Source organism: Crocodylus siamensis, chromosome 1 (genome assembly GCF_052110815.1).
Source record: "Crocodylus siamensis isolate JL-2025a chromosome 1, ASM5211081v1, whole genome shotgun sequence".
In the NCBI taxonomy this organism is placed as follows: domain Eukaryota; kingdom Metazoa; phylum Chordata; order Crocodylia; family Crocodylidae; genus Crocodylus; species Crocodylus siamensis.
This window is the reverse complement of record NC_143395.1, coordinates 57,152,964-57,171,238: the sequence shown is the minus strand read 5'-3', so window position 1 is coordinate 57,171,238 and position 18,275 is coordinate 57,152,964. Positions and strand designations below refer to the sequence as shown.

Below are 18,275 nucleotides of genomic sequence, written 5' to 3'. Positions count from 1 at the left end.
GAACTTTCTTTGTGTAAATGAGATGTTTACATAAAACTGTACACAGTAAGTCAAGGCACAAACACATTTATTTTCTGTCCCCATCAGACTGAGCACATGTTACTGACTGATTACGGTGCACAGTGTTTTGCCAAGGCCATGGGTGTTCCTGAGATTCCAGGGGAGAAACTCATAACAGAAAGATCCAGGGAAAGATGGATGAAGAACCTTGAGCCAGATTCTAATCCTCATGCATTTCAAACGTAAGTACTCACAGTGCTAATTATCTAAGATTCATATAGTTTCAGTATGAAAAATAAATGTTCCATGTGTAAATGTTTCTCCAATGCTTCTCCAAAACCGCTCACTTACAGATGAATTTTTAGATAGTTGGATGAAACCAATATCTGGCCTGAATCTAGCTTTCCCCCTCCACCTACAGACATGGGTCACCTCCTCAGTCCTGGAAGTGCTTTAAGCTTAGGCTTGGTTATCTCTCAAGACCCATTTTAAAACATTCAGCTTCAGGTTTTTTTGTAGGTTTTGCTGTTCTAAGATCTTCTGGGGGAAAAGCATTAGTATGCTACAGATATCCTCATTTAAAGTCTCTACTTAAAAAAAGAAAAAGAGACTAACTCATCTGTCATTTGGACTCTGGTATGGTCTGTGACCAGAATGTTGGCACCGCAGTGCCTTACTAAATAGATGGTGGTGGTGCTAAGTGTGCCTGTATCTGCTGCTGTGGTAGCACTGTCCTTAGTACTGATAACATCAATATAGCTGCAGTTTAAATTGGGTGCTTCACTGCTTGTCATGTCAGTACCTTTTAACTCTCACATTCTCTAGTCCAGGACTAATGCTAATTTTATTGTGTTGTTAATTTATTGTTACTATATAGTGTTTGGAAGGTTTCTAGATTTCTATAAAGTCTAGAATCCCTCTTGACTGAGATTTCATTTCCTTTTATTGGTTCCAGTTGTTATCCTTATAATAACTTCAACTTCTGTAATTCAGCATAATTTTTTTTTCTTCATTAGAATAATAGTGTTCAGGGATTCATGGTGAAGCTATAGTTTCCTGTGCTGGGTCTCAGACAATTTCAAGACTTACCAGAATTTACTGAAGTGGGCTGAAGTTCACATTAAAAAAACTCAGGAGCTTTTTCATAAGCTGGGTGGGTATTTTCCCCAGTAATGTGCCAAAATATGTAGCATTTCCAGGCAAAAATATCTTAATGAACCTTGCCAACCTTTTATAGTGGACTCCTACCTCTTTCTCAACTTAAAAAAAAAAAGAATAATTCTTGTCATTTTTTAAAGTGCAGAAGATTTCTACACATACCAAATTCCAGGCTAATTATCAACATTAAAATGATATAAAAATAAAAATGACTGGATTTATTTGGCTGTACATTATTTTTCAGTTAGTCAATTCAGCATATGAAATTACCATTTTGATTGTTATTTGTTTTCTTAAACAAAAACAAATGATCTTACCCTGGAAAAAATTGTCTGTAATAGAGAGGATGTTAAACTATCAATTTCAGGACAGCTAATTGTGAGGATGTTACTCCTAGCAGCTCTGAAAGCAGTAGATTCAGCAGCCTGTTTGATGGGAACTTTAATGACAAAGGTGCATCAAACAACTAGCATTTAAAGGTTCCAATCTGTAAGTGCCTAACTAATTAAGGCCCTTAATTTCCCAAAGGTCTTCACCACAAATCAGTGATGGCACTTTCTATCAACAGAGCTCTTTTGAGCCATCTAAAAACCTTGCAAAAAAAAAAAAAGAACATCTGCCTCTGCATACCTACACTTCACTTGCTACACAGCTCCTAAACATTGATTTTTCAGAAATAAGCATAGTTGGATCATATTCCACCCAGTTTCTGTTTCCTTACCCAGCCCATTCTCCCATCTCTAAAAAAAAGTTACTGTATTGAGTTTCTCTTCTGCCTCTTTGAGGAAGAGAAGGGGTCCTTCCTTAGTTTCAAGCCAGTGTATCCTACTTCAGTACTTCTTAATAACAAGGTTACTTGCAGATATTGGAAAAAAACACAACAAAAAACCTGTCCTTTGTTTTGCTTTAAACTCAGTGTGCTCCTGTGCCAAGTCCAGCACATGCCCAGAAGATGTAGTGTGTTAATTGGACCCGACTCACCCAATGTCTCTATAGATCGTGTGCTTTACTAGGGCTTTTTTGGATGTTTTTATCTAATAGCTGATTGAATCAACTATTAAATAAAAGTGCCAAAAAGCCCTGCTGAAGCACCCGATCTATACAGGTGCTGCGGAACCCAGTCAAACTAACGCAGTGCTGCTCCAGTAAAGCACACTTTATTTTAACATCTGTAAGCAGCCAAAGAAGACTAGAACTTCTCATTCTGGACCTGAAAAACTTTAGCATTCCTCTGACGTTTCAAATTTAGTATGGTTACCTAGCATCCATACTCCTAAATCGAGCTCAGCATGATTGGTTTGCAACTCTTGATTTACAAGATTCATACTTCCATAGCACTATATATCTAATGAACAGAAAGTATTTATGCTTTCAATAGAATGAAATCATTTCCAATGAAAGATCTTCTCTGTAACAGTAAAGGCTCTTACTAAGATCCTTGTGGATTCCGTATGATGGCTGACCTTTTTATTCAGCTGCATTTCAAGTTCTTACTGTGATGTGAGGCAGGGTTTGAGTCTGCTGAAGCATGTGTACTTTAATGATGCACACAATGCATGTAGGGTTGGTTAAGTATATATCTCAGGCAGACAGTTGGACATGGCCTCTGAGATTCTTGGATAGCCTCACTAGAGCTTTAGTCACTGAGAGGGCTTCACCTTAGGGAAGCTTACTGTGGTTAATCCAGTAGTAATGTGAGATTCAGTTTTTCTACTATATTTAAGTATGAGGCCTCTCTCTTTTCATAGGAAATACATCCATCAGAACTTGGAGAGGTACTTTGTCCTATAGTATTTCCCAAATTCAGTGTGTTGATCAAACCACATCCTAAATTCTTATCCAAAGTAATTGATTCTTTTTATCCCATATTTGTTTCTCAGACTTCATCCAATGAGGGTTGAAATTAAACTGTGCCAATGCCCATAGAGCCTCAGGTGATATATACAACTCAAGGATTGTAGCTTGTCCTGTCTTTAAACTGGGTAACTTGGGTGCTACTGGAAGGGTATCTGCACTTACACAGAACTTAGCATGAGCTGCAGAACCTGGTCAAGTCTGCAGTCAATACTTCAGTGATTAATCCATGCTACTGCAGCTCCTATTTCTAGCAGTATCCAAGTTAGGGAGCTTATAGCTTAGGTCTGTCTGCTTCACTGCTTTCACTGCAATGCAGGTATACCACTAGACTTCCATATACAAAGAACTACACCCTTTAGGGTTTTCTAGAAAAATGTTGTTTTTGTATCACTTACCACAAGAACAGTCTGCACAAACCTAGAGGGTCTCCAGGTGAGTTTCAGGTTGCATTATGACTTCTTACGACCTGCTACCTGGTATTCTCCTGTCAGATTAGGGCTTATTGGGTAGGGCCTGGGTATCTTCCTTGAAGTATTTCTGTTCTAGATCTGTGCAAAGTAGTTACCTAGTTGTATTTGTATGTATTTTCATGAATTTCTACTCCATTATGGAAGTGTTTAGATCACATGCTGCTTATGGCAATGCTGTATGAAAATCCCTTTGTATCAAGACTTTCACTACCCACCTTTTTGGTTTAGGTTGCTACTTCTGAATGGCCAACACTAGAATATATTTAGTCAGAAATGTAATTTATGGACAAACACTCAAGGATAACTTACTTAACGTATAATGTATCTGGAGTTACTGGAGATGCAATTTGTACCTAAACTGCAAAATCTGCCCTCCTTCCTTGCTATTTTAGAATCCTAAAACATCCAAATTCGGCAGTGACGGAGCAAAGTAAGTGTGGGTGGCTGTGGCCTTCTGTGTAAAAGCATAAGTCTAGTTGAGGTTCATGTGTAGTTCCAGTCAACACTGCTATTCATAAAACATAGGGTCTAAACACAACAGGAGTGAAATGTATATTGACTACACAAATTAAAGAATCCCAGTTACTGTACAGCTAAGTAATGTACCTTTGGTGCATTTAACTAATAGGGGACAGGAGGATAGTGCAGAGCATTTTAGGACTGTGGCTAAATAATGCTAAGTCGGCTGACTTCTACTTGATGGGGAACAAGTTGCAGGGTTGAATGTAAGCATGTGTTGATGTAAATAATTTCATAAGTGGGATACCTATATGTCTTTACTCCAGAGGCAGGTGGTAGTGTAGGTCTCACAGCAGTCCACAGAGACTGCTCTCTGATTGGTTCTCCATGACTCTGTTTTATCTTATTGGGCAAGTGTTGTCCCCAGGTTAATACTGAGATTTTGAAAAAACAAAAAAGTGTGGGGAGGATGACTGAATTGTGCCCAAGGAAAGAGAGTGAGATTCTGGAGGAGATGGAAAAAGAAAGCAGTCCTAGGTAAGACGTAGACAATCTAAGGGAAGAAAGAGTTGACAAAGAGGAGGAGTGAGTAGTCTCAAGGAGAACAGTAGAGGGGAAAGCAATAGTCTCTGGGAGAACAAAGTAGAGTCCAAGGAAGGACGGAAGGAACTGCAGTGGCACAATAATGGTTGTTTGTCTGGAACTGAGGTGTTCACTGTGCTGTTTGAGATATCAACACTCAACACCCTCTTGTCCCCCTTTCTGAAAGGGGAAACACCACCCCTATTCTCAGGAGCTTACCAAAAAGAAGGAGATCTTTGACGTGGGAGTGCTATGGATTGCCAGGGAATCCAGGGACAGAGAAGAGCCAGGGTCTGTAAGGCAGAGGCTTGCCCCTTATGAAGCTCCTAGGGCTGGCTTCAGGGTGTCTTTTGGGAGAAAGAGACTGCAAAAGGCTTTTTCTTGAGGAATTCTGAGGCAGAACTTCCTCCTAAAAGCAGTGAGATTCATGACAGTTGCATTCAAAAGTTTTCACAAACAGGAGAAGTAAGAACCTTTTCTTTCCAAATGAAAGCTTTCATGCTGTACAAGATGAACATATTGTGGGGGGGAATCAGATAAGTGTTTGATGTATGACTTTGATCTGTGCTGTTAACTCTGACAGTGCCAGTCTTGTTACATATTGCACATTGTGTGAAACGCCTTACATTAAAAACATGGTGATGTGAAAATGACATTATTTTAGTGTCAAAATTCACAATGTTAAATTTTAGTTTTGTCATGATCTTGTATTTTTGAAAAACTAGCTGTGGAATGGACACAATATGCTTTGGCATATATTCTTAACTCTACCTAATTTTGGGATTTGTTATTCTTGGCAGAGACCTTGGAACAGTTGGTGCCGTTGCTATAGACAGTGAAGGAAATGTAGCTTGTGCAACATCCACTGGGGGACTCACTAATAAACTGGTTGGCCGTGTTGGTGATACAGCATGTATAGGTAGGGTAAAGAAAAGTGTATTGTTCTCAGTAGATTTGTGTGTGTGTTATATATATTAGTATTTATTTAAATGATATATTGACCTGGGTGATCTAACATGTTATGAACATATCAACATTGCAGACAGGTCCTTAATGTAACAAATTCATTTGTTATTCAGCTTTTTTTAAACTTAGAAATAGAAGAATTTTATTTTTCTCCTTCCCCTGGAACCCTAACTCAGTTAGGTCTGAGTTTTCACTTTCAGGTCCCTTTTCACAAATCCAGTATCTAACCTGCTTTTGGACTTCAAGGCAGGCAAAAGTTCAGCCTTTCTTCCTTCAAGGTGCTATCTGTTAATTATTCAGATCACTTCTAATCCAGGAATCTTTCAAAGAAAGAAATCACAATTAATAAAGAATAGGATTAGATGTTTTTCCTTTCCCCTTATTTCATTTTAATCGGATGCAATTTCAGCTTTGTCACTGGAGTTACATTATATCAAAGAGGAAAATTCAGCCAGAGGTCTCAAAAGTGACTTAAGTTGCCAGTCATTTTAATTTAATGCTTTGAATCTTTCAATATGTTCTTTGTTCATTAAAAGCCACAGAAATCTCTCTTGAGAGCATGGCAGGTGGGGACCAGACAAAACATAAAAAATGACTCATTTCTATATAAAGAGGCTTGAAATCCCTTCCCCAGCAAGTTTCTCTCATGAGGCAGACTCGCCCCAAGGCTCACCTAGTGTCCACATCCAGGTGAGCATGGACATGCAGTATGTGGCACTGCAGACCTGTCTGTGGCATCACATACCACACATACAGATATTTGCTGCATTGCTACCTTGGAGAGTTTTTTGAACCCAGGAGATGCCAAGGTGAAAAAAAAACAAACCGAAAAAACTTGGGGCAGCACACGTGGTAGCAGTGTGTGCTGCCCAAAACCAGAGCCTGCATGGCCAGAGCCATACTCTGGTGGCTGGCCAGGCTTTCTGCTCTGGCTGCAGTCCTGGGAGGTCCCCAGGACCCCAGGTAAGGCTGCTGCGGCCAGCAACTATGTATAGTTGCTGGCCCCAGTCTCCCCTACCTCACCTGGCCCACCCTGCTGCATGCTAGAGCACACGTGGCGTGGGTATGCCACTGCTACTTGTTCAGTGCCACAAGGTGTGTCACTGCAACTTGTCCCTGCTCATCTGGATGTGGCTAGTGAGTTCTTCGTGAAATTTTCATAGAACTGGAATCTGGAAAAATTGTAATTATTTTAGAAAAATATGTTCCAAATTCAAATGGCACTCCTAGCAGCAGCTGATCAGGAGAAATATTTTGATACCTATTGATTGGATTTTCAGTTTGCAACTTCAGTTGGTTCGGTTGCTGAACCAAGACTCCTTCTCAACATATCATAAATAGCCTTTTCCGTAAGAATTTTTCGTCCCCCGAAGGGTGCTGAGGGAGTTGGCTGATGAGATTGTAGAGCCATTAGCCATCATCTTTGAAAACTCATGGTGATCAGGAGTGGCCCCGGATGATTGGAAAAGGGCGAACATATTTAAGAAAGAGAAAAAGGAAGATCCAGAGAACTTCAGAACAGTTGGCCTCACCTCGGTCCCTGGAAAAATCATGGTGCAGATCCTCAAGGAATCAATTTCTAAGCACTTGAAGATGATTAGGAAGAGTCAGCATGGTTTCACCAAGGACAAGTCATACCTGACTAATCTGATTGCCTTCTCTGAGATGAATGGCTCTGTGGATGTGGGCAGACCTTGATTTTTAGCAAGGCTTTTGATACAGTCTCCCACAACATTCTTGCAGGCAACCTAAGGAAGTCCAGGCTGGGTGAATGGACTGTAAGTTGGAGAGAAAACTGGCTGGAGCATTGGGCTTAGAGGGTAGTAATCAATGGCTCAATGTCAGGTTCACAGCTGGTTTCAAGTGGAGTGCCTCAGGGGTCAGTCCTGGGGCCAATTTTGTTCAGTCTTCAATGACCTGGAAGATGGCATAGAGTGCACCCTCAGCAAGTTTACAAATGACACCAAGCTCGGGGGAGTAGTAGATATGCTGAGGGCTAGGATTCAGAGTGACCTAGACAAATTGGAGATTGGGCCAGAAGGAATCTCATGAGGTTCAGAAAGGACAAGTGCAAAATCCTGCACTTAGGACAGAACAATCCCATGTACCAGTACAGGCTGGGGGCTGAGTAGCTGAGCAGCAGCTCTGCAGAAAAGGACCTGGGGGTTACAGTGGACATTAACCTGAATATGAGCCAGCAGTGTGCCCTTGTTGCCAAGAAGGCTAACAGCATCCTGGGCTGCATTGGTAGGAGCATTGCCAGTAAGTCAAGGGAAATGATTATTCCCCACTATTCAGTTCTGATGAGGCTACATCTGGAGTACTGTGTTCAGTTTTGGCCACCCCACTACAGAAAGGATGTGGACAAATTGGATGGAGACCAGCAGAGGGGAACAAAAATGGTGAGGGGGCTAGGGGACATGACTTATGAGGAAAAACTGAGAGAACTGGGCTTAATCTAGATAAGAAGAGACTGAGAGGAGATTTAATAACAGCCTTCAACTACCTGAAGGGGCGTTTGAAAGAGGATGGAGCTAGACTGTTCAGTGGTGGCAGAACGGTCTCAAGTTGCAGCAAGGAAAGTTTTTAAGTTAGATATTAGAGAAAAAGTTATCACTAGACAGGTAGTAAAGCATGGGAACAGGTTACCCAGAGAGGTTGTGATATCCCCATCTTTGGAGGTTTTTAAGACAAGGCCAAACAAAGCTTTGGCCGGGACAGTCTAGTTGGGGGTGGTCCTGCTTTGAGCAGGGGGTTGGACTAGATGACCTCCTGAGGTCCCTTTCAACCCTAATTTTCTATGGTTCTGTGATTAGTATAACCATGTCTTGTGATGAGAGATAGTTTTACCATTGTAATTATCTTTGAATTAAAGAAAATTGAAGGAGTCAAAAACTGAGAAAATGACTCAATTCTCCAGAGTGCCTAGACAACAACTACTTTTAATTGCCCTGGATCAACTTTAATTTTTTTTAAAGATGTAGTTCAGTGAGTGGCAGTTTTTATATGAGCATTTTGTTAGGATATAAATTAGCTGTAGAATCTGAACTTTTGTATTGTTCATGAAATGACCTCAAGGATCTTATTCCAATCCTCTGTAATGATGCAGGATTTACTGTTCTCACCCTACCCCAGGGTTTCTCAGCTGGTGGGACACATCCCATTGGTGGGACATGAAGGTCCTCTAGATGGGACTTGGGTCATGCCACAGTGGGACTTCCGGTTTCACTTTTGCGTGCGTGTTTCGATTGGCTGCTGAGTGTACTTCCTTCCCCCACCCCCCAGCACACTCTTCAACTGGTCTCTGCAGGGACCCCCCCCCCCCACTCATTGACCAGTGGGACCAGGATTTTTTGACCTTGCATAGGTGGGACATAAGGTTCAAAAGGTTGAGAACCACCACACTACCCCATGCACATACCCAACCAACCTTTCCTTGTAAATCTTCATGGAAGGAGAATTCACAACCTTCTTAGGTAGCCTGTTTTAGTGTCCTACTGTGTGTACAATTAGGAAGTTTTCCCAAGATTTGTTTCTCTTTGCCCTTCCCCCTCTTTTCTTTCTCTGTTTTTTTTAAACTTCTTTATGATAACTTTTTAACTATTTGAAAACTAATATTATGTCTGTCCTGCATGTCCTTTCTGCCATAGTTAAATCTATTACTTAATCCTATAGGAAGGAAAAGTTACCCTGCGGCTCCCCGGGGCTCCACTAAATCACTGCACCCTTTTTAATGTACCAACAAGCTTGAGGGCTGCTCTTCCCTGCGTATTAGCATGCTGTCTGTCTTATTTCCTAGCTAGCTCTTGCATTGTGTCTGCCCATTGGTCTTCACATTCCTACAGTGTTCTTTTCCAGCCAGTTATTTGTTAGTGCAGGCACAGCTAACTCCTTAGCACCTGATCAGCTACCTCCCACCGTTGCCAAAGTTGCCTTGCTGCCCTTTCCTGAATCCACCTGCATCTTCTCTTTTGAACAGGAAACTGTATTCATTTCTCCATCCTAATCTCTAGTTCCTTATTTTTCTTCCTTCCCTATTGCGTGCTACCTTTCCAACCTTTATATCTCAACAATCAGCCTCTTCCAACTGTTGCTAATTTCTCTCATATATTCTGTTGCTGAAACTATATTAAAAAAATCAGAACTAAAAAAAAATCACGTTACCTTAAACTGGTTTTGCCTCCCCAGAAGTCCACAGAATTTCCAGAAGTTGACCTGTAACTTGAAATAATAAATTTCTGGATTTTAGCTGTTTTGATTTTTTTTTTTAATCTTTTTTTATTTTTATAAATGAAGATCCTGGTTTTTTTGTTTTAAAAATTGCAAATTCTCTGATTAAAACCCCAAAATCTGCAATTAAAATGAAGTGCCAATATATATATTGATATCAACTGAACACAGAACACAATGTTTTATTGATATATTTACAATTTTAAAGCAATCTGAAAGCATATCAGTGCCTCAATCACTATAATAAAATAAATTCTAAATACTTACATTTTGTTATTTGATTTGGGGATTTTTATCATGGAAAACTAGAGCTCCCCCTTCCCCTTCACTCACCAAGACACAGGTCCAGGCCTCTCACTCCCAAGCCACAGCCCTCCCCCCCACCCCTCCAATCCCATCCATGCCAGAGGGAGCCCCCAACTGCCAGGGCTACAGGGCCAGGGTCTTGGGTCCACAACCCCCTCCCCCAGCTCCTTGCAACAGCACCTGAGCCACCTGCAGGAGGCAGTGGCCACTGCAGTGGAACAGAACCTGGCTCCACGTCCCCCAGGAGTGCCATGGCCAGAGTGTAGCCCACAAGGAGGGCAGATGTGGGCTCAGACTCCCCACCCTGCTGTCCTCCCCCAGTGCCTCTGTGGCCCAGCTGGCAGGATCTGGCACAGCAGGGTAGACTGGCTGGGCAGGGAAGCTCGCAACCACCACTGCAAGCCTCACGCTGCCATGGCGAAGCAGCAGCAGGGGGCACAACTCTGTGCTGCCACCCCCACTGCTGCTGGATGGGCAGGGGGCTTGCAGTGGCAAGGAGTTTCCCCGCACTGCCCTGCCGTGCTGGTTCCTGCCTGCTGGGCCACAGAGGCCCCAGGGGGAAGGCAGCAGGGTGGGGAGCCCCAAGGCCACACCGGGCAACCTGCCTCCACCCTGTGCACAAATCTGGGGGGCACATGCACCCAGACCTCCCCCGGGAGTGCTGGGGAGTCAGCCCTGCCCCCCAGACGAGCCACCCATGGCTCTGTCTTGCTCCCCACCAGGGCCCTGTGGCTGCAGATTCTGGCCTGGTGCCCCAAGTCCCACGCACCGCCTGGCCGGGCAGCAGCCCCAGCCGTGCCTAACTCCCTCCCTATGGGGGGCCTTAATCCTTCCTCCACTCCACCAGCTCCCGCAGGTTTATCTGCAGGAGTTGCTCTCCATGCTGCCTGGTGGCCTTGTGCACATGTTTGCACAGATATACATGTGGCAGCCCCTGCCTGTCCTCCCACTCCCCCAGTCCCTTGCAGGCTGAATTCTGTCAGCGTGCAGAGAAATCTTTGCAAAAGTGGAACATCTACATGTTTCTCCGTTAATTAAAAATCCATATTTTTTTTGGGTGAAAGGGGAACCATGATTTTTTTTATGTTTTTCTGTGAGAAATGGAAAACCCAGTTCCCTGGTTATAAAGCATGGAGAAGGGTCACTTAAGTTATGGGGTTTTTTTCTTTCCCTGTGTTCTCTGAGCAGGAAGTGGAGGTTATGCTGACAACCATGTTGGTGCTACTTCCACCACAGGCCATGGAGAAAGCATTATGAAGGTGGTTCTAGCACGATTGATCCTGTATCACATGGAACAAGGTATAATATAACTTCTGAATGAAGAAAGGTGAAGTTGGAACTCTCACCAAACATTCACAACATGTAAATTATACTCTTGGTGTTGCAGTTTTTCCCAGAAGTTTTTGGTTGAGTTATTTCTAAGAACACAAAATATTAGTAAGAGTAATAAAAATATTAGTAAGATAAATTCCAACTGTCTAATTACCAAAAATATCCTTACTTGAGTCTGTCACATTTTAGATGCAGTATAACAAAATGTCATTAACTATGTACATTATTTCATGTTTGACCTTTCTTAAACAAATAAATTTCCCTTCGTAAGCAATAGCTTCATGAGCAAAGAATTTGAAAACAAGCAAGGTGGAGAGAAATACTAGAGTTCTATAACAAAAAAAGAAGGATATTCAGATTCTGTACAAACAGGTTATAACAATAGGGTTAAAAAATGGCTCACAGCAAAAGACACGCTTTGAAAAACACTTTTTGTATTTAAAAAGAAATGAATATGACTGAAATTTAATTTTGTTTTGGAAAGTATTCTGAACTGTATGTTAGGTAGACTCTGTGCTATGTGGTAAACAGCTGACATGGAGTGTCTCATGTGACTGTAACACAATCTAACTGCGGGTGACCCTTTCGAGCTTTACCTTCATGAGTTGGGATGTCATTGAAACCCTTGATTATATTACATCCTGTAAACCTAGCAAAAGCACTATACTTATTGCATGCAATTATAAAACCATTAATATAGACATCACTACTACTTTTAGATAGCTGCACTTTACAGATGTTACAAACATCTACTTAACTTCTGAGATTCTTAACAGAATCTGAATGATGGTAGAACACTTGTAATTTACATATTTATTAGAGAAACATAAAACAGGAAAGCTAGTAACAGCTGAGAAGATTTCTATACCGATCACGTGTTTTATTCATGTACGCTATTCGCAGTTAACTCTCTTGACTTGGCCAAAAGAAATAAGGCAAAAGCATAAAATATAAGATCCTATGCAGGTTATGTGCCTTCTTAAAGACCTTATGTGCCACAACTTCACCTCTGTCATCTATTCATTCCTTTCATGTGTAATGCCCCAAACTTTAATTTACTGTAAAGAACTATGGGCCAGCTTCTTTTCTCACTGACACAAATTTTGCAATGGAGAAAGAAATCTCATTTAAACCTATTTCTCACCACTGCAACCACTTCTTTAAAATATATATGTATTTCTAAATATTTCCTGGGGGAAAACATTCTCCATACCCTGAAGAATAATCCTACTGGCAGGCAAATACCACAATAGACAGTCCTTTGTCCCTTAAAGAAGGGGCCAAAATTAATCCCACAAGTCATTGCAACTTTGAGTTCTAGAGCAGTCCACAGAAGCAGCATATTTAAGAATAGTGAAAATTCCTAAATTATCATTTAAATAATCTTATTTTAGGACCATTCCTGCAGGGCTTCAGTCACATGAGCAACGTATGTTCACAAGAGTAGTTCCAGTGATTTTTAGTGAGGCTACGTACACAAGTAAAGGACTACAGTGTTTTGCATTAACACCCATGTGTAGGGTAAAATTCACAAAAGAACCTACCTCGCTGACAGAGAAACATAAGCTTTTAAGTGTTTGATTCATTTTTGAAAATTAGACCTAGTCTCCAAAGAGAATTTGAAAAATGCCCTCCTAATTACCTATATTTGGAAGAGAAATAATGTATGTAATAGCACTCAAGATATGTGTAATGCAGCCTGGTCGCCCCTCAACACATTTCATTTGTAAAAATCACTTTAGATTCCTAGTATTTGAAGGATTTCTTGGAGCAGTATGCTTTGTTTCTACAATTAGATTGATGCAAATTCAGTTAATTCTTGTTACGTATAAGCTGTGAACTGTTGTCAAAATCTTAACATCTATTGGAATTTTTTGCCTTATGGCAGCAGCTGTTGCCTTGATGAAAAGTCATAGAGTGAAATCCTGACCCTGTTCTAGTCAGTAGCATTAATTTCAATCGCCAGGATTGCACCCATAGCTAAAATTATAAGAATTCTAGCCAGCCAGTGTAACAAAGATTGCGAATACATTCCATTCTGTTCCTCTCCACCCCCCCAAGTTTGAGGGAAGGCTTCATGCATATCACTGGTAGGAAATGTGCACCCTACCGTATGTAACACCATAGCTGATTTGGTATGAAGACTGAGTACCATTACATTTCTGGACAAAAATTCAGGGCTATAGCTTATACATTAGAGCCTAATAGACAGCTAATACCAGACTTCTATGTATGATGCAAACCAATACTTTCAACTTGTTTATAAAATGTTCCGATTAGTAAGAATTAGTAAGTGTGGTAAAGAATATCTATTAGCTCCTGGTGTCTTTGTATAGTCCATTCAGCCTTATTGTCACAAGCATAGCTTAACCACCTACAGATCCTGTACCTGCAATAACATCACTTTCCAAATTACCAAAATTAATACCATACCTAAATTTATACTTTCTGAGCTCTTCAGTGTTCTGTGAGTTTATGACTGGGGCAGTGTATTTATGATCATGAACATCATGAACTTGATGGACAAATTTCATGTCAGGCTTCTAGCAGTAATCTTGCAGCACACTAAGTGTAAACACCCACAAAAAACACAGCGCATCACTGAATTTATAAGGTTGATCACTTATTCTACTTCAAAGATTGAAACCTGTGAATAATTTGAAGCTACATAACTACTGTGCTAAAGTAATGCAATTCTTTTGCAACTGTTCACATCCTTCAGATAAATGAAGTATTTCCTTCATCCCTGCTCTATTTGTAAATAGTTGGCATTTAATAAAGGAAGAAAATAGACTGGGGCTGGTTCTTCATAGGGTTTGAAGGAAGTTTTGCATGGATTTCTATGGGAGCCAGAGGCAGGTTTTACGTAACTGTTAATCTTATGTTCTTGTTTTCAGGATTGTCACCAGAGGAGGCTTCTGATACTGCTTTAAATTGCATGAAAACAAGGGTGGGAGGATTGGGAGGTGTCATTGTTGTCAGCAGTTCAGGGGACTGGGCAGCAAGGTTCTCCACCAAGCAAATGTCCTGGGCTACAGTGAAAGATGACCAGTTGTATTATGGCATTTACACTGGAGAGAGGCTTACAAAATCCTTTGAAGAAACACTAACATCTGAAGGATTTTGAAGATGTAGAAGTCGACTGCGGAGCAAAGTAAAGATCTGAAGTCTTGGTGCAGAGACAATTGATGTCTTTTTCAGAAAAGATTTACCCCTATTAAATATTTGAAGAACTCACCATGGTTTGTAAGCAAACAGATTTAGACACAGAGCCAATCATGGCTCTGGATATTTAAATGTCTCTGAAAGGCACAGGGTTAGAATACGGGCAAGCGATGCATGAAAGTTTCCCCAGTTTTCTGGTTAGTGCATCAGCCCTCCATTAGAGACAGGAAGTGTCAGAATGAGAGAGGAATTCATCTTCATTCTTAATCTCTGAGACTTCCAGGTCAAGTGATGATGCTGCAGTGAGGTAAACACCTGGCAATTAAAAATTGAACTTTAACAGCTGCTTCTCTTCATTGAGAAGTAGGATTTGTTTAAATGGATTATTGAACCAACTATATAGTTAGGAGAGATGTTAGACAAGCTTTTTAGCACAAAATCCTCTTACTCATTTTAGAAAAGAAACAGATGCAGCCTAAGCTAAATAGTAAGTAAAACAAGAACTGTACCAAGGTCTTTGAACAGCCATCATTTGGTGACAGCTGTCAACTGAGCTACATTTAGACTACAGTATAAAATTTAAGACTACATTATTATCAAAACCTTGGAATAACAAGTCCTTAATCATTTAACCAGGAAAAAACATGAAGTGCCTGCCTCAAGGGAATCTGACACACAGAAGCTTTAATGTATTTGTTAGTCTTATGGGGGGGAAGCCACAAACTAAAATTAGGTGGGGGAGAATTTTATTAGTCAGATCTATGTTATAAAATGGAAAGCCAAGACTTCATTAAAATTGTAAACAAAGCAGCAAACGTTCTTTGTTGGTAGATTAGAAGGTGATAGGCACCTCATAAATACATAGATGAGAAAGATTCATGATGATTAACTGGAAAGTAATTTTCTGAAGTAATTAAGTCATAAAAGCAAGCTATGAAACAACAAATAGAATTGCCTCTCTTAACAAGCTTTCTTGATATGGAGCTGATGCAGTCTTCTATGAAATCTATAGCACTTGGTTAAATTTGTGGTAAGCTTTCAATTCCTCAGTGTCATAGGTGTTTACTTCCCCTTGTCCCAATGTAATTTTTTTCCATGAAAATACAGTTTATTTGTGAAGCAAGAAATTTTTAGGAAGACTTTCATAACATCTTTGTGAAAGGAAGCCCTGTTTTCTACTGTTAACTACACCTATTATATTTTATTACTACGTAATTTAATAACCTAACATATGTTTAGCCATGTTATGATCTGTATTTCCTTTGAAAACAGATGATCAGCTTATGGTATGCTAATACTACAGCATGTTCCTTTATGAAATATACCAAATAAACATAACAGATCCTAACTGTGTTTTTAAGATCCATTTCCAATATAAAATGAAGCATGATGAAGTAGATTATTTAGAATGGTAGGTTTGTCAATCTTATCTAGTTGTCTTGCACTTTAACCCACATTTCTCCAGAAGTTAAAAATGATTAATGTGTAGTGGGATGTGGACAATCCATGGGAAAAGAGTATTTATTTTTTTTTATGAAGTACTAATGTATTGCATTGCCTCGAGGAGGGCATGAAGTATATCTGTTGATCTGGTCATCAGCCGCTGCTTGTCAGATTACAAAGGAATTTAGGGTGAGTCTGGTAAGCTGTCCTCCTGCTGTGTGAACATAAGGAAAAATCATTTTTTTAATCAGAAGAGGACTCCCAGTGAGTTCAAGAACCTATATGGAAAAGTGCACACTTCTCAAAACAAATGATGAGTACAGGGCCAGATTGTCCTTGGCCTGTGTGGAAGGAAGCAGTATGAGCTCGGCTTCATGCACACAACATTCTTTGGAGCCTGTGGGAGCTCTGTTTTAGTTTGTGGCCTGCAGATTTTAAAGGAGTTGAGACAAGGGAGAAAGTCGAGTTCTAGACTCTACAGTCCGCCATCACCCCAAGCAGATAACTTCAGGTAAGTGTATAAGAATCCATCTTGCTCTGCTACATTGTGCTATTGGCTGCATTCCTCCCCTTATGCAGGGCAATGGAAAATAAAAATCCTGCCTTTATAACTAATACTTGGTCAGAGACCTATCCCTTTTTCATCTGGATCAAAAAGAAGATACAAATTGCCAGCCTGCGGAATTTAGGTGAACATCTCTCCTGACCTTTGGAGAGACAAACCTCTATCCCAGAACTAAAACCCAGATGCAATATAACATCACTGGTCACCTTAGTAGCAGTTAGTAGAAATCTAGTGTCATTAAAAGGTACATTAAGTACCTAATACATGGTTAATTCATCTCAGTAATTGTATCCTCAGAAAAAGCACTTCAATAAAACTGGTAGTTTATCATAACTAACATCTGTCCCTTGTCTTATTTTCTCTTGATTAGAATAATTGTATGTAGTAAGATGTTCTGTTGTAATAGAGGGGTTTTTTTAAATGCATATGTACTGTTGCATAATCCTGGTGTTTTTATTTGTTTGTACAGGTCAAAGATGGGTGTCTTGCAATTGGGGTGGAAGGTGTGAGGTTTGTGATGGTTCTTAGAGCCTTTGGAGTCTATTTCACAGTCTAAGTGACTTTTGAATGAGTTGTGGACTTGAACAGGCTCACCCTTGGAGTAGAAAACTATCATGACTGAGGAACAGATTTGTCAGACCTGATTCTCATCCTGCAACTTTACATGACAAGGCCTGTGTAGGGAATTCAGTAACCACACAGTCCCAAGTTCTCCTCCAGTCCAGCCTCCTCCTCTAGGTTCTTTACTTGCAAGCATCCATTCTTCTGGCCACTGTACTGGTACTGGATTTTGCCACTAGAGCTAAATTGCTCTGCCAGGCTCATTGTAGCTGATCTCTAACATGAAGCATTAGCATGTGTTCCTCCCAGTAGGTTAGGTTGTGCATTTTTTTTCACTGATTTTTGTCCATGTCTAATTAGGGGTCCCAGAAATAGTTGCTTGTCCTCACTTCAACAGAGGCTAAATTCCCCACTTCCAGTTCAACATGTTCCTCTTCCAATGGGAGATGGGCTGACAGCAGGAATTCAGAAATAGGATTGTCAGTTGTTGAGCAAACCCTGGCTCTAGGGCTGGAGAGCACACCTCTTTTTACAGCTGATGAGTATTTGTGGGGAAGCAAAGCTAGTCCTCATGTAGCTGCCCCATGAATTAGCGACTACTTGTTTTCCGCATCTGGGCATAAAGCTACAACCCTGCTCGTGGCTGACTGCCCTAGTAAGGCTGAAAGGGGCCTCATGAGGTCATCTATTCCAGCCCCATGCTTGACACAGGATCATAGTTTCTAGGGTCGGAAGGGATCTGAGTAGATCATCTAGTCCAACCCCCTGTCATGGCAGGAAAGAGTACTGGGGTCAAATGACCCCAGCAAGGTGTTCATCCAGCCTCCTTAAAGACCCCCAGGGTAGGGGCCAGCACCACTTCTCTTGGAAGTTTGTTCCAGACCCTAGCTGCCCTGACGGTGAAGTAGTGCCTCCTGATATCTAGCCTAAATCTACCCTCTACCAGCTTGTGACCGTTATTCCTGGTCACTCCTGGCAGTGCTCGGGGGAACAGTGATTCCCGCAATGCCTGCTGATCCCCCCCCGACTAGTTTGTAACGGGCCACTAGATCCCCCCTCAGCCTTCTCTTGTGGAAGCTGAACAGGTTCAGGTCCTGTAGCCTCTCCTCATAAGGCCTGCCCTGCTGCCCCCTGATCATACGAGTGGCCTACCTCTGGACCCTCTCCATGTTGTCCACATC

At 41.1% G+C, this 18,275-nt stretch overlaps 1 protein-coding gene across 3 annotated transcripts in view; it reads left to right on the top strand.

The window, feature by feature from the left end:
• The window catches only part of ASRGL1 (asparaginase and isoaspartyl peptidase 1), a 36,865-nt gene extending 20,992 nt beyond the window's left edge, over nucleotides 1-15,873 (top strand). For all 3 annotated transcript variants that reach the window (XM_090034733.1, XM_090034738.1, XM_090034730.1), the window contains 4 exons: nucleotides 88-242; nucleotides 5,327-5,445; nucleotides 11,217-11,327; nucleotides 14,258-15,873. In XM_090034733.1, the coding sequence (XP_089890859.1) occupies nucleotides 88-242; nucleotides 5,327-5,445; nucleotides 11,217-11,327; nucleotides 14,258-14,487 (615 nt within the window). In that variant the 3' untranslated portion in view covers nucleotides 14,488-15,873. The remainder of the gene's footprint in view (nucleotides 1-87; nucleotides 243-5,326; nucleotides 5,446-11,216; nucleotides 11,328-14,257) is intronic.
• Nucleotides 15,874-18,275: the final 2,402 nt, after the last annotated feature.